Source organism: Callorhinchus milii, unplaced genomic scaffold (assembly GCF_018977255.1).
Source record: "Callorhinchus milii isolate IMCB2004 unplaced genomic scaffold, IMCB_Cmil_1.0 Scaffold1, whole genome shotgun sequence".
Lineage (NCBI taxonomy): Eukaryota > Metazoa > Chordata > Chondrichthyes > Chimaeriformes > Callorhinchidae > Callorhinchus > Callorhinchus milii.
In genome coordinates this window covers 94379597-94403254 of record NW_024704742.1, presented here as the reverse complement: position 1 = coordinate 94403254, position 23658 = coordinate 94379597, and the positions used below count along the sequence as shown (strand labels likewise).

The window sequence follows — 23658 nt, the reverse complement described above, 5'->3', positions numbered from 1 at the left end:
GATCCTTAATTCCCTCCATTTCTGACAGTCAGTATTCTTCATTATTTTGTTTTCAGACCAGTTAAAATCTAACTAGCAAGACATAGTTCAGGATAGAAGNAAAAAAGATTTGGAATCATTATCAAACATTTACAAGCTGGTTATATTGCTGTGACTGCAAACATATTGACCGACTGTGGTTCAAAATCCCTAATACAACAACATCAAACAAATTACACTTATAAAGCACCCTTCACATCAGAAAGACGTCCCAGGGCGCTGGACAATCAGGGGTTTTGGACCTTTTTTAAAAAAAAATTACATTTGTATAACGCCTTTCACGTCGGGAGGCGTCCCAAGGTGCTGAAAAGGAAAAGTATTCAGGAATATGGGCAGGGGAGTGAGCCTGGTCAGTGGCACAATGGGACAATGGCCTTGATAGTGTTGAATCAATTATTTGCTCTTGTGATTTTCTGGTGCTAAATTTGAGTTTGTGTCTTGCTAATAATAATGCTTGCATTTGAAATAGCACCTAATCACGTCGTCGAGACATCTCACAATGCTTCACAGAATATACCATAAAATGAATTTTGTGGATGAAATGCAGCAGCCAATTTTTATGCTGCCAAGTTTGCTGGATGTTTTGAGCGGGTACTTCCACCTGCTTGTGTAATTAGACTCTTGTTATATCGTCCATAACTTGCTCACTGGGGCGGGTTGTTTCCTGAGATGCTCCTTGAAGTGGAATTGCCGGCTGACATTCACACTTCCAGGCTTTCACATGAGGAGTAGCCACTTGGGTGGGCATTGGAGGGTTTACCTCATCACACGGCATCTACAGGAGAGAAAGGGAGACAGACAACAAGAAAATTACATTTATAGAGCGTCTTTCACATCAGGAGGATGTCCCAAAGCACTGAGCAGTCAGGTGTCGGGGCCCGAGCATGGGGGAGAGGTGGTGTAGGGGTGAGGGAAGGCAGAGAGGTGGGAAGGAGACCAAAGGCACGGTCAAAGAGAAGGGTCGAGACCGGCCTTGAAGGAGGCAAGGGAGGAAGCAAGGCGAAGGGACCATGGGATGGATTTCCAGAGTGTGGGGGCTGAAAGCCCGGCCACCGATGGTAGGGCGGGTCGGGTTGGAGACATGGGGCAGGCCGGAGCTCGATGAACGGAGGGAGTGGGCAGGTTGGTAGGGGGTCAGAGAGGTAGGAGGGGGCAAGGCCATGGATGGCCTTAAAGGTGAGGACGAGGATCTTGAACTTGATCCTCTGGGGGATGGGGGGCCAGTGGAGTTGGGCGAGGGTGGGAGTGATGGGATCACAGAGCCTAGGGGGTGAAAGTACACGAGCTGCAGAGTTCTGGATGATCTGCAGCTTGTGAAGGGAAGAGTTGGGAAGGCCGATGAGGAGGGAGTTCCCATAATTGAGCCTTGATGTGACAAATGCATGGGTGAGGGTTTCGGCAGCCTGAGGGGTGAGGCAATGGCGGAGTCTGGCAATGTTGCGGAGGTAGTGGTAGGCAGTGCCTGTCATGGCGCGGATGTGAGGGAGAAAGGACAGTTCAGGGTCAAACAAGTAACCCAGGTTCCTGACTGGCTTAGTGAGGTTGAGTGTGCAGCCGTGGAGGCTGATGCTGCCAGCGCCTGAGGTGTGGAGGCGCTGCCACGAGCCAATCAGGAGGGCCTCGGTCTTGTTGACGTTGAGTTGGAGAAAGTTGGCCCTCGTCCATGACTTGATGTCGGACAGGCAGTGAGTCAGGATACCAGTAGTCCTGGAGTTCAGGGTGGAAGCAGAGAGGTAGAGTTGGGTGTCATCCGCAAACATGTGGAAATTTACCCCATGTCTGCGGATGAAGTCACCAGAGGGTGAAGAGGAGGGGACCGAGGACAGAGCCCTGAGGAACACCGCACGAGACAGTGTGGGGGCTGGAGGAGAAGCCGTTTACCGCGATGAAGTGGAGGCGGTGTGAAAGGTAGGACCTGAACCAGTCAAGCACAGAACCTTGAGGGTTGAGGTGGGAGGAGAGGCGGTGGAGGAGGATTGAATGGTCCACAGTGTCAAAGGTGGTGGAGAGGTTGAGGAGGACGAGGAGGCAGAGGGAGCCCTGGTCACACATGGTCAGGATGTCATTTGTGACCTTGACCAGAGCAGTTTCTGTGCTGTGGGCAGCACGGAAACCCGATCGGAGGGGTTCATGGATGGAGTGAGAAGAGAGGAAAGAGCGAAGCTGGGAGGCAACGTCTCTCTCAAGGACCTTGGATAGGAAGGGGAGATTAGAGATGGGCCGGTAGCGAGATAGCTCTGATGGGTCGAGGGAAGGTTTCTTCAAGGTGGGGGTGACAGTGGCTGTTTTGAGAGGGGAAGGAACAGTGCCAGATGACAGGGAGAGGTTAATGATATTGGCGAGTAGTGAGGCAAGGTGTAGCTGGGATTTAAGGAGAGGGTCGAGGGAGCTGGGATTTAAGGATGGGGTCGAGGGAGCAGGAGTGGACTTCATGGAGGTTACCGTGTTGAAGACAGAGAAGGGGGTGACAGGTTCAAAGGTATGGAAGGAGGGATGGGTAATTGTCGGATGGATAATTATGTGGGGTGGGAGTAGGGAGGTGGTGGAAGTTGGGAGGGCAGTGGCAGCTGAGCAAAAATTGGACAATTGGAAACGCAACGAAAGTTTCAATCAGATGGTTTGGGTTGAAACGCTCCGAGGCGTTATAATTTATTATTTTGTGTGCAATGTGGCAAGCAGCAGGGCTCAGATTATCTGTTTGTAAGATGATTATTGAAATGTGCAATTTTTAATAGAAAAGTCAAAACATTCTTCTTCCTTTCCTTCCCCTTGGGTTCAGGATTTTTTTGAGCAATTTGCTGGTTGATTTCCGACAGTGAGTGATTTTTATTTTTTCCTCTACTTCCCATAAGGATGAAGAAGATTCTTTTGTAATGAAGGCGATTATTCACGCCATCAATGACGACAATGTTCCTGGTTTACAACATCTCCTCGGATCCCTTGCCAATTACGACATAAACCAAGTTAACAAGGTAACAGCTGTCTCTTCTTTGCCTTGATTGTCTAACCTCTTGATGTATTTATTTCCTTCTCAAATAATACATCTCTAGTTGTGCATTGATCGCACGTATTGTTTTAGAAGAATTGCTGAATTATGTGAAACAATTAGAGAGGTTTGGTCAATATCAATGGGCAGAGAGTACAAGACAATAAAATTAAAATTTATTGCATTCAGGCATTATTCCTTGCACACTCGATCTCTAATTTAAGGGCTCCAGCACACTACCCCACGTGAAGGGCGCTATATAAATGCAAGTTGTTTTAGTAAAGTCTCTGTAGTTTCATTATTATTAATCCTTGCATTTCATCTAGCACCTTATCACATTGTTGAGACGTCTCAAAGTGCTTCACTGGATATACTGTGTATTTTGTGGGTGAAACGCGGCAGCAAATTGCGCACGACAGTGTCCCACAAATAGTCGTGGATTGTGTGATCAATTTTTGTTTGTTTTATGAGGGCTTATTACCCCCAAAAAGCAATCCACCAATCAGCTAACAATCGGGTTCCTACTTACTTCAAGGTAAACAGAGAGTAAGGAAACTTGCTTAAAACAGCTTGATGTTGTGATAGGAGAACATTGGGGTGGGTGTACTGGAAGGACGAGATCAAGTGGGCCAAAGGGCGTTCTTTATCTGAATCTCTCTCAAGATGATGTGATTAACAAGACAATGCATGTAATGCCAAGTTATTTACATAAATTTGATTAATCTGAAGACTTCATGATAGTAAAATAAAGCTTCATATCAAAAGATGCAGACTAATTAATTACAGAATAGCAGAGTGTGTGTGTGTGTGAGCATGTGAAAATGTTTAGTATTCAAACGTCTTCCAATCTGTAGGGCTAACCCTGCACCAAGCTGTCGTCTTAGACATTGAGGAGCCAAGTAAAGTTACAATAGTAAACTCTGTTTGGTAACTGGTGGGCACAGCCCGATATCCAGCCCCTTGTTGCAGTGCTCTGGTGTTCCAGCATGCTGTTCCCATTAAACCAAAGCTATGGTTAGTTCCATTTAATCGCTGTAGAAAATTGTGATTGATTTTGAATGCTGGGTTGATTGCTCAGTAGAGCACGGTCAATGTGACTTTGAAGTGAGACACTGAGGAGAGCAATATAATGTAACTGGTATACGATAGTCTTATAGCAGAGCAAATGCAGCTCCAGTCATGTGGAGACATGTGACCTGTGTTGGATGATTATGGTAATGAGATGTACCTTGAGCTGATCATTATGTAACCAGAAGCGGTGAGTTTTATCACCTAACTGCACAAGTAAACACGGTCCAAAGGAAATAAGATAAGCCTCAATAAAGTGAAGGTGAAATGAATGATTGAATTACGTCAGAAAATATTCCCCTCTCTCTCTCTATCTCTCCTGTACATTCTGCTCTCTCTCTCCTCCCTCTCACTCATTCTTCTCTTGCTCTTCTCTGGCAGTTGGAACATAATGTGGGAAGTGGGAAGTTATTCACCTCGGTAGAAAAAAATAGAAAAGCAGATTATTTTCTAGAGGGGGAGAAACTAGATAGTGTTAGTATTCAGAGGGATTTAGGTGTCCTTGTACACCAGTCACAGAAAGTTAGTATGCAGGTACAACAAGCAATTAGGAAGGCTAATAGCATGTTAGCGTTTATTGTAAAGGGGTTAAAGTACAAGAGTAGGGAAGTCTTGTTGCAATTGTATAGGGCCCTGGTGAGACCACACCTGGAATATTGTGTGCAGTTTTGGTCTCTTTATCTAAGACAGGATATACTCGCTTTAGAGGGGGTGCAACATAGGTTCACTAGGTTGGTTCCTGGGATGAAAGGTTGACCTACGAGGATAGGTTGAGGATATAGGCCTATATCATCTAGAATATAGAAGAATTAGAGGTGATTTTATAGAAACATAAGATTCTTAAGTGTCTTGACAGGATAGATAGTGTGAGACTGTTTCCCCTGGTTGGAGAATCTAAAACTAGGGGTCATAGACTCAGGATTAAAGGTCAGCCTTTTAGAACTGAGTTGAGAAAATATTTCTTCACTCAGAAGGTAGTGAATTTGTGGAATTCTCTACCCAGAAGGCTGTGGATGCTCAGTCATTGAACAGATTCAAGACTGAGATTGATAGATTTTTAAAAACTTAAGGGATATGGGGATAGGGCAGGAAAATGGAATTAGGTTAGAAGATCAGTCATGATCTTATTGAAAGGCGGGGCAGGCTTGAGGGGCCGAATGGCCTACTCCTGCTCCTGTTTCTTATGTTTTCTTCCCCCTCCCCCATATATTATTCTCTCTCTTTCCTCCACCCCCATTATTATTCTATCTCTGATAATACCAAAGTATATCTTTAGGTCGGTTTTACGATATTTATCATTGCCGCTGGTTTCATTCATAAGGAGTCTCAGAATGTCCAACCACAGACCCCAGGAACAAGAGGTGAACTGTGTGGGAGCAGCTATTCCTATCAGCAGGCCTGACATATTCCTGTTACCAGAAGGGAGTCTTCATTTGTGCAACTGATTCCTTAATTAAGAAACCCTGCCAAGAATATTGCAGATTACATACCTATATCAGTGTATAGAAATGTAAGCTAGTTTGAATCACAGCCTTAAGGCAGTAGGAAATACAGTACTTTAACAGTGTTTGCTGCAAATATCAGGGTTTGTTTTGAAAGGCCAAACTTCAGGATGTGCAGTTAATGATAGGTTTCTCCAAACCTAAGTTTGAGTTCAGTGGCCTGCGTCGCTCTGCAGAGATGGACCAGGGAAGTGAAGTCGAGATTTCTCTACTCCTAATACTTATAATTAGTTGCTTTGCTGACTTGAGAGGTACACAGTGCTGAAAATTCAGCCCAGATTATAATAATATGGAAACAAAAGGACAAAATCAAATCAAATACTCAATTTTGCATTAATGCATTCTGTCGAAAAGTAAAAATGCCTCTGGGCATTTCCAGGTACAGAAAGCTGCACAGCAGACCATTTCAACTGGTTTGTTAACTATTGCGTATGATGTGCCATTTTTTTAAGAAAAACAAAGAAATGGACTTTGACCTGTGATTCACAAGTAGCCACAAACAAAACAGCTGGAAACGCTGAGATCATTTGTGACTCATTCTGCAAATTTACTCTCAGATTGGGGTTTACGGAAATGTAGCTCCTGAATGGGGTTGATCAAAGTAAAGGCTGATTGTTTAATTCCACTGCCAAGTGGAATTTTCTACAAAGAATTTATTCATCCTCGAAAGTTCCACAAATATAAACTTGCCGAGAAGACTAGCATGAGTTTGGCATAATTAGCTGTCCCAGGAAAAGACTTTTAACGTTCCGCAGATCACCGGGATAAGAAATCAACCCCGACTGTTCATTTCCATCATTTCTAGTGCATCTCATTTCAGTGTTTATCATAGACTAAGACCTGTGGTACAGATTTTAGGTCTGAAATGTAGATAACAGTAGTAATCCTTGCATTTGATATAGCTCTTTTCATGTCTTCTAGAAGTCAAAGCGCTTCACAGAATATACTGTAAAGTGATTTGACTGTTTATTTGTGGGCAAAATGCGGCAGCCAATTGCACACAGCAGTGTCCCACAAACAGTCGTGGATTGGAGTGACCAATTTTTTTAATTTTTTTTTTTCTTGAGTGATTATTATCAGGCATATGGAGTAAGGAAACTTGCCCAAGGTTTTGCCCTGCCTGGAATCGAATCCAGGCCTTTCGCTTGCGAGGCGAGTGCTCTAACCACTGAGCTACAGGACTCCAATCTTCAATTAATACAGTGCTAGCCTGCTATAATGTGCTTTACTATACTTTACAATACAAAATTATATACTGCCTTTCACATTGGAAGGACGTGTCAATAGCACAAGTTTGCTTCAAACGCAAATTGCACCAAGGACCCCATTCATGACACTTGCACGGAGCCAGCCTGATCACTTCCTTTCCGTGCAACATAGCTGACTTCAGGGTCATTAAATCACTTTAAGCGCACTGAGACACTGCCCTGCATGGAGGGCTTTATATAAGTGCCAGTTGTTGTTAAGTCATCTGACATCGCGTTCGCCTCTGCTGCCCTTGCACGCAGTAGGAAGTCACCATGGAAAGGACCTAATGATCTGGAAGTTAACTCTTTATCTTCCCACACTTTTTTAAAAAAAAGGCTGACTTATGTTCATTGATGATGTCACTTGCTGGGATACACAGAGAGGAGGAAGTGATGCTGGCAGTGACCCAAAAGCCAGAAGTCGGCCATTTTTTTTCTTTGAGTGGGAAGTAAATGGGTCGTCTGTTTGTGTCCCTGCACCACTGCAACGCAGGTTAGGGTTTTATGGATCCCTAACATTGCGTTATGACGGGGCTCACTGCAGGTGAAATACAGCATTTTTAACTGCCTTTATGATCATTCTGAGTAAGGCAAGACTGAAATGTAATAAAAGCTAAGGCAGAAATTAAGTAAAGTATGAGAGTGACCAGGTGACAAATGCGAAGGCAGAATGGAAGTAGGAATTCCTAGAGTCTGCAATATGCTAGCAGTAATGGGGATGTTGTTAATATGTAAGGGTATTGAAAGAAACTCATTTTGGCTATGTGAAGAATTTGTATAATTTGCAATTTGCTAAATCTGTTCTGATAACTGGCTCCATAGTCACTAAGTATTTATAAAATGCAACATTTTATACTGAAATTGCTGGGAGATGCACTGCTGAGTTGGTGCAAGGATAGCCTTCTGATTAGTTAGTCATGATTTATTAATGGCAGATGGAGCTCTATCCATCTGTGAAAATACACGCATTATTAATGGAAAATATTACTGGGCAAAGAAATAAGATTCCATGTGAAATGGCTCATAGAAATGTTACCATCAAAGAGATTTTGTTCACATTGTAGTGCTGTTTCACCGGCTACTTTTAACTCCTGCTTTCCCAGGACCTCAAGACTGTAGAATCCCTCAGCCATTGTCTCTAGACAATCCCAAAGTTTTTCTTCCCCTCTCCTCCTCTTGCCTAATCCCTTTAACCTCAGTGTTTGCTCTCCCTTCACTCAATCACGCTTGTCCAATCTTTCCCGTTCCTTCATCCCTGCACCCAATCCCTCACCTCCTCCTCCCCGATCCAGCCGCCACCTGATTCCTCAGTTCCCCTGTCCTTTGGCAACTCCACACAGGTGACACATACATGCCACACCCCAATCTTGACATTACCTAACTACTTAGTTAACTACTCAAGGCTAACCTTGATTCCTTGTTGCTCTCTTCGAAAGTGCATTGGTCTTGGCTCTCAATAGATTTTTAATAATCAATCACTTTCTCTTACAACCAAACTGTCAACATCCTGATAATGTCTAAAATAATAACAAAACCCTCTAGCTCCATCCTCCCACTATCTGTAGTAGCTCTCCCATGTTCCACGCTATTGATCGAGTGCCGTATTATCATAACTCCCAAATAAGATAACCCCAACTAAAGTGATTTCCAAAGTGTTTGCAGCTTGTTAGTGCTCTAAGTCAGTTAACAGTTATCTAATGACTGAATTAAAAACCATGAGTGAAAGGAGATCAACAATCTCTGAATATTGTATTCACTAAAAGGCATGAAAATTCAACACATTTGAGTCAAATGGAAAATTGTTTGAATCTTAGTGATGCTATCATGTTTTATTTTTGCGCCATGCTCATTTAATTGCAGTTGGCCATTTTATTTTAANTTTTTTCTCTCTCCTTTCGTCTCTACTCCTTCTACGCTGAAATTAATTGTTGCCAATTACAGGAGCTATTTTTTATACCTCGGAGTTCCAGGAGCTGCAGTTTACTTCATTTGGCTCTGTGTCGTGGGTTAGAGAGGAGAAAATCAATCAGGTTTCCTGCTCATGATTCTCTCTCTGTCTCTGCCTATGTGTGTGTGTCTGTGAGCGTGGCTATGTGCGAGGTGGTGGGGGAGGGGGGTGTGGTGGGGTATGGTAGTGTGTTGCGGATCAATTTCAAGATCCTTATCTGGTATTCAAACTCCTTCAATGTTTTACCCCTCCCTACCTATTCCATCTCCTCTAGTTCAATTTTCCTGAGGTGTGTTCTGCTCTTCCAACTCTGGTCTGTTACACATCCCTCATTCCTTTCATTCCACCATCAATGGTAAAGCTTTCAGTCACTATGTCTCCACTCTTGGAAATACTCTCCCAAAATTGATTTTACTTGCTGACATGCCTTTAATCAACCCACTTAAACCTTAAATTCCCCTTCCTCTTAATGTTGGCTGCTCCTCTGTATTTTCTCTGTTGAGACATTTATATTGCATAAATAAGTGGGTACTGAAAACTTGTGCGGTAGAATTGTTAAAAATTAGGAAAGGATTTAATAAGGTGGACATTAATCGGCTGCTTCTAGTTGTTAGTGAGTCCAAAACGAGGGAACATAAACATAAGATAGATAGCCAGTAGTAGATCTAATGGGGAGTTTAGGAGAAACTCCTCAGGGCAGGTTCGAGGGGCCGAATGGCCTACTTCTGCTCTTAATTCTTATGTTCTTAAACGCCTTCACGCAGAAGGTGGTGAGAATGTGGAACTTGCTGCTGAAAACTGTGGTCGAAACAAAAGCACCAGCATATTTAAGAGCAAACTTGACGTATACATGAGGGAGAAGGGATTAGAGCAGAATAGGAGGGGTGGAGTGTAAAGGTGGACTTGTGAGGCCAAATGACCTTTTTCTGTGCTGTAATGTTCCATATAATTACATATGATTGTGATGCCCTCCACAATTGAAATGATCATGTTAACGTTGATTATTTGAGTGAAGTACCAGCGGGCCACAGACACCCGAGGGACCTTATCCAGTGAGAACCCCTTAGTGGAGCCAATAAGTCCCTCTCTCTCTTCTCTCCCTTCCTCCCCTCTCCAGCTTGGAAAGGCCCGAGGGCAACACACTTCAATTCTCTTATTGCGTAGTTTGTTAGGAACTCATTCAAGAGGCGGGGGGGGATTCAACTGGGGGGGGGATATTAAATTTGACCTCTGATATCCAAGGGTTTTCAATGTGTCTTTCAGCTTCTTCCAGGATGTACATCCAGTTCTTTTGAGCTGATTGTATCTTTTAATTGAAAAAAAGTTTGTTGTACAGTCGCTGTTCAAAGCAGGATGTTGATCTGCTGGTTTTAAATATTACTGGAATAGTGTTTGATCTATAAATCCTTTTACCGCTGTTTGGAGGACACATTATATAATAATAAAAGTAGTGTATTCTTAATTTAAAGTGTGTCTTGTGAAGAAATAATATTTCTTATTTGATGTAGCGCCTTTCAATCATGAGCATGTCTGAAAGCGCTTCACAGGGTATACTCTGAAGAGTAATGGCCATTGGTGGGTGAAGTAGAAAGTACAATAACATATAAAATAGATGCAGTGAAACGTCTTGTATATATGAAGCATATAAAGTATATATTTAGTATAATTGGTGGGCCTCGAGTATAATCCACTCCCTATAGGTACAAATCATTATAAATGGCGTACGTTTGACTACAAGGTAATCACACACTTTGAGGTGGAAAATTTCGTAATTATTGAAAGTTTTTTAAAAATAGTCAAAAGTTGTCTGACTCAAAGTGACAACACTGCCATTTGGAGCAAGCACTTTGAGACCTCCTCGACACTATATCAAATGCAAGTAATGGTATTATATTGTGTGTGTGTGTGTATATTGTGCATGAATAATGTATGTATATATATATATATATGTTTCACAGCAGATTCCACATCAATCAATCAGTATCAGAAAACGACACATGCGTTAATGTTTCAAGCACGTTCCTTCTTCAGAACTGATGAGACCTCTTGTCCAAAGTGAACATTTTCATACATATTTTCACAGCAATTCAGAATTCACAACGCACAATAAAGTGTCATCTATTCAAATAAGGAATATTTTGTAATTATTTTAGGCAAAGTAGCTCCTAAATTGTAATTGAAAACAGGAAAAGAAACCAACGTACTGAAATCTCCAGTCTCCCCCATCATGTTTCTACTTAATGTATCTCTCTGCAGCATGGCACCCCCCCCTTGTTGGTTGCAGCCGGTTGTGGAAACATCCAGATTCTTAACTTGCTTATCAAGAAGGGAGCAAGGATCAACTTACAAGACAAGGTGGGTCTCGGAATGCTCGAGAAGTAAATTCACTTATTGTGGCCTGAATTTCTTTTGCTCTGCTCTCATGCACCACTATGTACTTTAGTGTTATTGTGGAGACCTGTAGCTCAGTGGTTAGAGCACTCGCTTTGCAAGCGAGAGACCTGAGTTCAATTCCAGGCAGGTCAGGGCGAAACCTTGGGCAAGTTTCCTTACTCCACACAGAGCCTAATAATAATCCCTCCAAAACCAAAACAATAAATTGGTCATTTTCAATCTACGACTGTTTGTGGGACATTGCTGTGCGCAATTCGTTGCTGCGTTTGCCCATAAATATACAGTCAATTCACTTACAGTGTGTTCTGTGAAGCGCTTTGGGACGTCCTCCCGACGTGAAAAGCGCTATATCAAATGCAAGGATTATTATTATTATTATTATTATTAGTTATCATACACATTGGGTTTCATGTTCGTGGATTTCTTAAATAAAAAAAATGCTTTCACTAAGTCTTAAAATGGGATTTTCAGTTATGAAGACGTAGCAGACAAGATTCCTACTTTCTGCGATCACAAAGTAAATAAATGCAAATGGATCTCGTACATTCTACTCATTTTGTCAATTATTGCTATTAGCAATGATTGCTTACTTCTGACCAGACATTTTCTTATAGCTCCTACAGTTTTAGGTCCGTTTGTGTTTTAGTGACCATTTAACTGACTGGAAGCTAATATGGCTGCAATTTTTTTTAATTTGAAAAAAATTCTTCAATTATTGCATAGCATTTGTATGTATATAACACTTTGGACCACATTTAATTTATTTTAATTGCTTCCAGTCTGGCTCAAATGCAGTTTATTGGGCAGCAAGGCATGGCCACACAGAGACCTTGAAGTTCTTGCATGAGAAAGAATGTCCTCTGAATGTGCAAGACAAGGTAAGCAAACTCACCAGTACTAATGTCACATTGATAATAGTAATGCAGTAAATTGCTTATAACTCTACCCTTGATTAATTTGTCACCCCCACTTAAGTCATCATGCTGTCAATATCCCGGCTGTATTTTTTGATGATTTATACGTGTGGCTAACTCACCACTCCTGATAACTCGTCACTGAGCCCTTTTCCGTTGGAGTGATGAAGTATCAGGTGTTTACTGTATTAGATTGTGAAATCAGTTTACAAATGAGAGCTGTGTTTGGAGAAGTAGTTTTGTGTATATTTTGGTTTCTATAAACAAACAAGGGTCAAACGTAATTTTAAATTTCAAAAAAATTAAAGTGGTTTAGATTAGGTTTTAAAAATTCAGGAGGTGTTTTTTTTCCCTTTTCCTCCGCCATTGTTGAAACAAAGTCCATAAGTTATGCAAGTAGAAGAATGGGGTTAGAATGACTCCTGTGAAGGAAACCACCAGGGCACACTTTGCTTCAGTGCTGTTGCAAACTATGATTCTATGAATAGGATGACGTGAGAGATTTGGCTGAAGAAGGCTCTTCAGCCCATCTGATCTCATCCTTCCAGAATATCCTCCTTATCATCCTCGCACTACAACAACGACAACAAAATTACATTTGTACAGCACCTTTCATGTCTGGAAGACATCCCAAGCCACTGGACAATCAGTGTTTCAGACTTGATATGAGATTTGGGATCGTGGAGGGAAGGAGGGTGATCAAAGGCATGGTCGAAGAGGAGAGTCTTGAAGGAGGCAAGGGAGGGTGTGAGGCGGAGGGACTGCAGGATGGGGTTCCATAGGCTGTGGTCAGAGTGGCAGAAGGCCCTCCCGCCAAGGGGCGGGCAAGACGGGGGACATGAAGCGTGCTGAGCGGAAGGAGTGGGCAAGTTGGTAGGGTGTTAGGAGATCGCAGAGGTAGGGGGAAGCAAAGCGATGGAGGGCTTTGAAGATGAGGACCAGGATCTTGAATTGTATCCTCTGTGATGGGAAGCCAGTGGAGTCGGGCGAGGATGGGGTTGATAGGATTGCGGAGGCTGGTGCGGGAGAGGACACTGGCTGCAGAGTTCTGAATGATCTGCAGCCTATGGAGGGAGCAGTTAGGGAAGCTGACAAGCAGGGAGTTTGCATAGTCGAGCCTGGGTGTTATGAATTCATGTATGAGGGTCTTGGTGGCCTGCGGTGTGAGACAGTGGCGAAATCGCGTGATGTTGCGGAGGTGGGGAAAGGCAGAGCAGGTCACGGCATGGATGTGGGGTAGAAAGGATAGTTGAGGGCCAAACAAGACCCCAAGGTTCTGGACTGGCTTAGCAAGGTGGAGTGTGCAACCATGGATGGTGATGCTGTCAGCACCTGAGGTGTGGAGGTGCTGACGGGAGCCAATCAGGAGAGCCTTGGTCTTGTTGACATTCAACTTTAGAAAGTTGGCTCTCATCCAGAACTTGATGTCTGAGAGATATCCTATCAGGACAGCAGTGGTCCTGGAGTCAAGGGTGGAGGCAAAGAGATACAGTTGGGTGTCATCTGCATACATGTTGACCCGATGTCTGCGGATGACGTCATCCAGAGGGAGCATGTAGGTATTGAAGAGGAGGGGACCAAGAACAGAGCCCTTAAGGAACGCCGCACAAGACGGTGAGGGAATAGAGGAGAAACCGTTTGTGGAGATGAAGTGGAGACAGTGTGAGAAGTCAAGGACGGACCCTTGAAGGTTTGAGGTGAGTGTAGAGTGGTCAATGGTATCAAAGGCGGTGGAGAGGTCAAGGAGGACGAGGAGGTAGAGGATCGCGGATGGACAAAATGTCATTTGTTACTTTGACTAAAGCTGTTTCTGTGCTATGGGCGGCACAGAAACTTGATTAAAGGGGTTTGTGAAGGGTGTGGTGGGAGAGGAAGAAGTGAAGCTGGGAAGCAATGACTCGTTTCAGGACATAGGAAGGGAGGTTGGAGATGGAGTGGTAGTTTGAGAGCAGGAATGGGTCCAGTGAGGGTTTTTTAAGGATAGGAGTGATGACGTATGTTTTTAAAGGGGTGGGAACGGTACCAGTGGATAAGGAGAGGTTTATGATGTCTGAGAGTAGAGGGTCAAGGAGGTGCAGCTGGGAGGTAAGGAGAGGTGTAGGCATGGGGTCGAGGGAGCAGGTGGTCAGTTTCATCACTACAGCATCAAGCTGTTTCTTAAATGAAAATACTAAAGATCCTGAGCCTTGAGAAACAATTCAACAGCTTGAAACATCTTCAGTAACTTGCTCAAATGTGAGCTAAAACAGTGCATGCTAGTATTTAATTGTGTAGGAGATGAAAACTGCCCAACATCAATGCTCAATACAGCGCAGATCCTCGGAATAGTGATCAAGAGTGCGAGCCGAGGATGATTTCTTCCCCTTGCTAGCCAGACGTGTGTTGATCAATTTTTGCCTCAACTGAAATCAGACTAAAGTGAAGCTGCAACTATCTTCCCTGTTGCAATGCTGCTCTACTGTAATACCTTACAGTGTGTCGTGCCCAGCCACTGGGTAATCACGAGAGTTAGTCTTTAAAACATTGAAAAGGACATACAAGAAAGAGAGAGAATAGAGGCGTGGGAACAAACAGAATTGAAGTGCTCAAACTTTTATGTTTTTATTAGTTTCCAGGCTTATAGTTCAGAGCTAACATTGGAATAATCTAGTGACGTCTGACATTCGAAAAACCACACTGTTGCTATAATATTAGCACTTGTTTCAGCATTGCAGCGCGTGAGCGGGAAACTAAGCGCAAATAGTTGGCCTGCGGTGGTGGAAAACTCCTCGTACCTGCTGCCAGTCCACGTGCTAAGACCCTGTTGTTAACACTAGGGGTCCTATCATCGCGTCGCTGTTTCCAAGAATTCCCTATGTGAGAACTGTGACAGAAGAATAGCTCGAAGTCTGGAGGTTCAGAGTAAATAAACGGAAGACATCGCGTGGAATAATGTATTAGTAAAATCTGTAGCTGATCCGATTGTTCAATACAGATTTACAGACGAGCACATTGGAAATTGTGAGAAGCTCTAACTCCTGTGAGAACAGATGCTGACTCGTGATTTATTGGCACAGAGCGAGAATGTAACCAGGCATTAATAACAGTGCTACAAGAAACTGAGCTGAAAGATCTGTGTCGTGCCCTAGTGAATTTTTAATAAGTTTATAGTGTTTCCCATGTTGTTTTTACATCTTTGTTTATTTCATATGTTCGTTATCCAGAGAAGCATTCATCAATCATAGTTTCTGTGTTTGCCTACTTAGCAGCTTTTTATATTAAGATAAAATCGGTCATTCACTTCATGGCTATTTGGGAGAACATTGCTGTGTGCAAATTGACTCTGCATTTGCCAGCAAAATAGTCATTGCAGTTTGCAATAAATCCTGTGAAGTGCTTCAAAAAGATGTCCTCCCAAAGTGAAAGGCGCTATAATCAAATACAAGGATTTACATTCCATTGCATGCAATTTGATTATTTCCAGACGATCATTCTGCTTCTCTGATTATGTGAACAGTGTTAGTCTCATTCTGCCTTGTGATTCAGGTGAATGCAAAGGGGCTGCCATGGCACTGCTACTTCAAAGAAGCGAGCCTTTCTCCCAGTTGTTCTGTCTTCTATTCCCCTCCTAATCCAAATTTACTCCCAAACTCAAGTGAATTGGCTGCTCATCTCATTTTTATTTAAGGGACGTTGCTGATGTAGAATAGCTGTGAAGTTGTACCAAATGGTACCCAATTTAAGTGTTTAGTCATAAAGATTTATTAGTTTCATGCATTTAATTCTATAATTTATCTTGACAAAGGGAAACCTGCAGAATATCCTGGACTGATATTTTTAGGCACTATAATTCCTGCCCTGCTCTGTGATCAGAGATGTTACAGGATGCAAGGATGAGTGAGTTGCTGCACCGTACAATAAATTTGAGATAAGAAAAGGGCACAAGCACACATACTCGTGACCTGTCAGCAATTGCAATCTGAAAACTATTTGAATTTTTCAGTCTCCTGAGTGTTGGTGTGCAGGATGCTGGATAATAAGCGCATTGAGATGTCCTCCCAATGCACTATATAAATGTAAATTGTATTGTATCGCTCTGCATTTGGTGGATTTTTCTTTTCGTCTCTTCCCTGGAAAACAGCAGCATATTATGCAGGATTTCATGTTCTTGAACATCTTTACTTTGATATTGTTCATTCTCACACCCTCCACATACCACCAAGATCTGGACTGACTGTTGGGAACTTCCCCTTTGAGAAATTCCTGTGACTTTTGTCATTCCAGGTGACCCTCCAATTTCATGTTCTTGAATATCTTTACTTTGCTATTTTAAGGATTCAGCTACCTTAAAGAGAGCTGCTGTTTAATGCATCTTTCTTTGACTAACATGACTTATTTGCCTCAACTTGATGTTGAGGTTTTTAAGACTTTTTCTCCAATCATTTAAGCAAAATAATATATACAAAAAGGTCATTGTAAGTATTGCATCTTTTGCACAGTGTGATTTTTAAGGAGAAGCATTTAAGGTGTCAGCCTGGCTCAGTTGGTAGATCTCTTCGCCGAATCAGAAGGTTGTGTTTTCAAGCCTCATGTCAGGCCTTTGAGCTTACAGACTAGGCTGACATTCTAGTACAGCGCTGGGGTGCGCTGCATTATCTGAGGTGGCATCCTTCGGATGAGCTGTTAAACCGAGATCCCGTCTGCCTGATCAGGTGGACTTTAAAGATCCCATGGCATTACCCGAAAAGAGAACGTGATTGCTTCCAGTGTCCTGGACAATCATTTCTGGGTAAAATTGGTCACTTGTTTCATGGCTGTCTGTGGGTCATTGATGTTTGCAAATTGGCTGCCACATTCGCCTACAAATAGTCAGTCACACTTTGCAGTAAATCCTGTGAAGCCTTTTGAGACATTTTGACAATATGATAGGCACTATATCAAATGCAAGTATTATTAAATGTGCTGTTACTGGAGCATATTTCAATTTGCCAACTTTTATCTTTACCTTTCCATTTCACTGCAGTCCGGAGAGACAGCCCTGCACGTAGCAGCCCGCTACGGCAATATGGAAGTGGTGCAGTATCTCTGCACCATCGGAGCCAATCCAAACCTTCAAGACAGGGTAAGCTTCATTTTAATATAAACGAGATCTACAGCATTGATGGTGGCTTTTGAAATGAACCGGCACTCGAAAAAAATGATAGAAAGATGCTTTGGGGTATCTGTGGTCATAGTTCTATACATAACGAAAAATTGGCTGCCAGGTTTGCCTAGAAACTACACAGTCACTACTACACTTTATATAGTGAAACGCTTTGAGACGTCCTCCTGAAGTGATGGCCACTATATCAAATGTAAGGATTGTTACTATTTTTATTAGTAATTTATGCTCAAAGATTGTGTGGAAGAGAAGATGGCTTTCTTTGGAAAAACCCTGCATTGCATCCTGCAGCTACAGTTTCTCTTCCTGTTCAGATCCCCAGGGCACAATCTGAAGAGAGAAGGGGATTTCTCCTGGCTAATCCCGACATAGTAAAGTTGCATTTTTGTCCATAACCTATCAGGAAGGAAGTTTGCCAAAAGGAGGGCAAGTGTTTCCTTGCCCATAAAGTAAATTAAATGCAGTTCACTGCAAGCTATTATCACATACCTTCCAGAAACCACTGCAACACTAGCCCAGCTAGCAAAGCAAAACAAATTACCCCAGCCCCTTTCTACAAAGAATTTTTACTGTAGCAAATCCTGGTATGAAATAAGAAACTGCTAAAAATGGAATGTTAGCTATGTCCAAACCAAGATCCCGTCTGCCTGATCAGTTGGACATTAAAGATCCCATGGCATTACTCGAAAAGAGAACGTAATTGCTTCCAGTGTCCTGGACAATAATTCCCGGGTAAAATTGGTCACTCGCTTCATGGCTGTCTGTGGGATATTGCTGTTTGCAAATTGACTGCCACATTCGCCTGCAAGTAGACAGTCACACTTTACAGTAAATCCTGTGAAGCCTTTTGAGACATTTTGATGATATTGTAAATCCACATATGAAGAGCGGATAGGCCATGGGTATTGTGGATAATCATTGGTGTCCGTGTAATCATACGCTGCACATATCAGTGAGTTCTGAGCTGGGGTTGGCGAGTGGTGTAAGAGAGAAAGCAGAGAACCAAAATCCCGTTCAAGCTCCCCGGTGGATCTGGGTGCACTGCACCCATAACTGAAACGAGAAGGGGTGAAGAGAGAATGAGGAAGTCAGATTTTTTATACACACCCACACACCGTATATTAAGAAGAAACTTGCTTCAAAGTACAACTTTGAAGGATGACCTGGTCTGATCTAAAAGTTACAAGGTGAAAAATGTGATCTACGTAGTGTTTTGTAACAGATTCGTATCGGCTCAAATCAGTTATGAAACATTGTGTTTTTCGCTCATTTTTAGTATTGAGTACAATTCTGTGTAGTCATTTTTAATAATTAAGAAAATTATTTTAACGCCTTCGGTTATCTTTCCCTCGCCCCCCCCTCCCACCCAGGGCCAGTCCAAGCCAGGACTGTCGAACGTCTTGGGACTTCCTGTACAAATGTAAACTTGTACTGCTTGAATTTGATCATTGTAAACCCATCTCTAGGAAAAACTTGTTATTTTTCTTACCCGTTTGGGGCTAAATAAAGTTCCAAGAGTGTTAGCGAAGACCCTTAACATTGTGCAATACTGAATGGAGCATAAATAATGCAGTTTCAGAAGTCACAATCGTGCTATTCATGAACAGTTGCGACGCAGATGTGTGTGGGCAGGTTGGAATATCTTTCTAAAGCATTTCAGTGTAACATTTATTCTACAGCACTGAATGTTTTCGTGAGCTGCGGCATTCACTCCCTAATTTTCTGGCTTCCCTTGAAGCCAGTAAGTCTTGCTGTGATGCAGTACTTCGACCGTGTGATTTATTTATGTTTGATCCTAGAGAGCCACTGCCTGCAGGTTAATGTAGCGTAACAGTCCAGCACAATATAGTGCCCTGAGATTTTCACTTCAGCATAGACTTTGGATTCAGTGTTTTACAAGGCAGCAGCTTTATCAACAGAGCCTTCAGGGAGCCACTGACTCTTGTCTTTTAAATTCTGACTTGTATATGTTCTTCTTAAAAAAAAGATAATGTTGGCACCACTGAGTTGTGATTTTAAAAAAAGGAAGCAAAAGGCATGGTATGAATGCCTGAAATACAGGAGCAAAGTGACTTCATTAATATTTCAAGATTTCTTGCAATTGGAACGAACAGTGAGCCTGATTGCACAGCACACAAAGTGGTCATTATTTTGTATGTGTTTGTGTAGGAGAGAAGAGATGAGAGAGCTAGTGGATCTTTGATTCCTTTAAGTCAGATCCTACAGTATTCTAACACAAGATTGTTTTTGATGAAGAAGTCCCTTCATCCCAACTGATCTTATTTCCCCTTCCCTAATGTTGTCGCATCACAGCATCAAGCTGCGTTAAATAATCCAGTGTCTTGGCCTTCATGGCACCTTGTTGCAGTCATTGATTACCCTCTGAGTAAAGTAAAACTCCCCAGTGTCTGTCCGGAATTGCCCATCACAACTCTAAACCCATGTCCCCTTGTTCTATTGTCTTGTTGCATTGCAAACTATTGATCTGGGTTTACTTTTCAATCCCATTTAAAATGCCATGCACCTCTATGAGATCACCCCTGAGTTGTCTTCTCTGAAGGTGGAAGAGCCCTAGCTTGTCTAATCCTTGCTTGTAGCTGATTCCTCTAACACATACTTATTGTTCTGCACTGCCTCTAAGGCCTGGGCAAACCCCTTATGTCACGATGACCTGTACGCAGTATCCAGATGGCCATACGCTATACAACCTGAGTAAGATGTAAACTCAAGATCTTAGCCAGGTCAGCACTGGAGCACTAGAGTTGGTCACTTTGTGGAAGAATGACCCAGGGTTCCTGCTGCTAATATTTCTTAGCATGGACTTATACAATGTCTTTCACATAGGAGTGCTTTAGGTTGGCCGATGTGGGACACAGAGGAAGATGGAAGGCGTGGAAATAGGGGGAAACAAAGTGTGGGTGAGGACAGGCTCAGCCTCGGCTGTGACGCCTCCCTCAAACAAAAGCCTGGAAATACAGCAATTTTCCAGCCTGACACGTGAAGAATGTTCACTTGAATGAAGTACCCAATAGCTATTAAACAGGGCCCTAACAAACACCAGTTCCTGTAGAGGTGAATAACACCCTTGATTGCAAGGTCAGGTATTAATATTAGGCTGCAAAGCACTGAAGCTGCAGTTTGAGTTATGATTTGCTGAATGGTTTTAGTGGAGCTATTGGTATTTGAGTACGACGGTTTAAATGGTTCTAAAATTCACCAATTCAGACTGAAAAACTAAGCACAGAATCTTTTATAGCTGGACCTGCAGGCACTAACACACTGTATCCTACCAGGTTGAGTTTGAAAGTTTCTTTCCCCAAAAAAAGACACTTGCTCATGACTGTAACAACTGTGAAGGCCTTTAGGAATGTTTCAGTCTTACAGGTGCTGTAAAATAATCTAAACTCTCTGGTTTCTCCTCTTTCATTCAGTGTAGATTTTATTTAGACAGAGAATACATGGAAATTCCTGCCGCAATGCATTGCTGGAAATAGAGCAACTATGCTGACACGTGAAAAATGTACTTACCTCTTAAGTCCCAATAGCTTCACTGCTCAGAATAAGATCTTTCTTTCACTCACTTTTGCTGTGGGTCACCATGTTGCGAATGCTGCAAATTGTCTTTTTTTGTTTTTCCTTTTCAAATCAGGACCAAGAAACCCCTTTGCACTGTGCGGCGTGGCACGGCTATTACACCGTAGCCAAAGTGCTTTGTGAAACCGGCTGCAACATTTATGTTAAAAACAAGGAAGGAGAGGCTCCCCTCCTGAGTGCAGCGGCCAGAGGTTATGTGGACATCGTGGAATGTTTGATGGAACACGGTGCCAACATGGATGACGTCGACACGGTCAGTGGTCAGGCCCGGGAAACACTAAATGTTTCTCTTTGCAGCCTCAGGTTACTGATCACTTGCGTTCGGTGGCTATGGACTCTGTGTGTGTGTGTGTGTGTGTGTGTGTGTGTGTGTGTGTGTGTGTGTGTGTGTGTTTTCTGTGTGTGAGTGCTTCTGTGGTTGCATGTGTTAGTGCTACTGAATACAGAGCTAATACCTGGAATTGGTTAGGAATTAATTTCACTATCACTCACTCCTGCGATTTTTAAAAAAAAATATTGTGTAAATAAAGCCAAGGACATAGCAGTAATTCCCAGCGGTAACCCCAATTTCCTTCCTCAGGTGCCCTGGGTGGTTAGTACATGTTTTGTTTGAGGGTTGTCGAGAAGCGGGTCTTGGTCACATTGTTCTATTTTTGACTGGTGGAAAGGATCGAGTGTATGACTCACGGATGCCACTGATTTTCAAGCTCAATCTACCCTGGAATACAATGGTATATTATAGAACACAATGGCCTCAGCTCTCCCCTAGAATACAATAGTGATGCAACGTATATCTTTGTTGCTTCCAATAGCTATACCTACTGCATACAGTTGGTTAGTTGCTGCTCTCGCCACCAAATACTTGGGAGTACAAAGAGACAGCTTTTCAGAAAAGGAGCAGTGCAAGGCAGCACTTACGGAACTAGATTCTTTGTTAATTTATCATGAATTGCATACCTGCATTTCTTTCTGTACAACTCCCGAAACAATGCTTGCCGCAATCCTACAGCAAATTCCACAAGAAGCAGAAATGCTTTTGATTGATTTTGAAATTGCAAAACGAGTGAGGCAGCATAGGGGGCGTGCCAAATCTCTGGGAAAAGAAAAGAGATCAGGCACAGAAAGATTTGCTCCACTTTTGTTTTAAGGTAGAGACGTTCTGAAAATCCTTGCAGTATTTACCTCAGGAGCGAGAAACTGTTGGTAGTAAAAGATAGCAAAGCAGACATTTTCTTTTGCTACCCGGATGCTGAATAAATTAAGGGCTTCTCAGTGGGTCAGTTTAATGTTTTGGGTTTTGAAAGATTCTTGTCAGGAAAATGGCAGGTTGAGTGGCGCTTAGTGCTCGGAAAAGCACCTCAGAACATAGAGTGAATCTGCTCCATCTATTATGCTGATCCCCAGGTATACTGCTTTGTTCCAATATCACATCGGAGACGATCTCTGGCTTTTAGTACAAGGATTACTGGTACCAGGAATGAGGCACTTCAGTTATCAGGAGAGGCTGGAGAAGCTAGGATTATTCTCCTTGGAGCAGAGAAGGTTAAGAGGAGACTTAATAGAAGTTTTTAAAATCATGAAGGAATTCGATAGGGTGAACAAGGAGAAACTATTTCCACTGGCGGGTGAGTCGGTAACCCGAGGACACCGATTTAAAATAGTTGTTAAAAGAAACATAGAGGAGGTGAGGAGAAATGTTTTCACACAGCGAGTTGTTCAGATCTGGAATGTATTGCCTGAAAGGGTGGTGGAAGCCGATTTCATAACAACTTTTAAGAGAGAAGTAGATAATTATTTGGGGAGGAAAAGTTTGCAGAGCTATGGGGAGAGAGCGGGGGAGTGGGATTGATTTGGATAGCGCTTTACAAAGAGCAGGCACAGACACGATGGGCCGAATGACCTCCTTCTGTGCTGTATAATTCTATTATTCCCCAACAGGAGAATCACATTACATTCAAAGTATCACTTAATGCTACTGTTTCACTGATGAGTGCATTTTAACGCAGTGTCGAACAGATTAATCATGAAGGCCTCTGATCCAATCTTCAAACGTGGATATTGAATGTGGAAGGAACGGCAGGATGGAGTTCACTGTGATGCCCTCCGCAGCTCTCCAGCGCTTATTGTGCTAGTTTAATATGAAGAATGGGCATTCAGTGAGGTGCCAGAGGGTTATCGACACCTGTGCACCATTTCCCTATTTTAGTCGCTGCCAGCAGCAAGGCTGAAATTGGGGTTGAGTGTAAGAGCTTGTTACTACCAGTCCTGAGGGCCGAAACTGGGGCTAGGGAGTTGGTGTGGGTCAACGACAATGATTTCAGGAGGGGAGGGGCAAAGAGTGACACAGATAACGCTGCCATTTTGGAACTGTTGAACACAATCTGGTAGAAGCTAATACCTTTGTAAGAATTGGAGCATTTCTGGAATTGTGTGTGGGGCATTGTTTCAGGGGCATTTGCTTTAGAATTTCCTAAACATTTAGCAATCCACAAGATATTGTCAGGCGGCATAGAATCCTATTAGAATATCATGGTGCTACTTAGCACTGATCCCAAGGCGATATGTTGGATTTTAACATGCAGCAGTTGTGACAAGTTTGGAAGAATCGGGCAGCTGCTGTGCTGGGGGCATCGCTTGTGATGTGTGTGGTGTTGATAAAAGAGTTGATGAAAGAGTGCAGAAGCGATTACTCTTTATTAAACACAGACACACAAGGGTATCGTCCTTCTCAGAAATGGTGGAGATGTGGCATTGACAGAATTTGTCTTTGCGATATTTTATGGAATTGGCCCACATTCATCCCCTTTCAGAAAGAGGTGGCCTTTT

The 23658-nt window shown here is 42.8% G+C and overlaps 1 protein-coding gene across 2 annotated transcripts in view; it reads left to right on the top strand.

The window, feature by feature from the left end:
• The window catches only part of dapk1 (death-associated protein kinase 1), a 72037-nt gene that overhangs the window by 22659 nt on the left and 25720 nt on the right, over positions 1–23658 (top strand). For both annotated transcript variants that reach the window (XM_042333377.1, XM_042333372.1), the window contains exons 10-14: positions 2892–3011; positions 11047–11145; positions 11964–12062; positions 17101–17199; positions 20888–21085. In XM_042333377.1, the coding sequence (XP_042189311.1) occupies positions 2892–3011; positions 11047–11145; positions 11964–12062; positions 17101–17199; positions 20888–21085 (615 nt within the window). The remainder of the gene's footprint in view (positions 1–2891; positions 3012–11046; positions 11146–11963; positions 12063–17100; positions 17200–20887; positions 21086–23658) is intronic.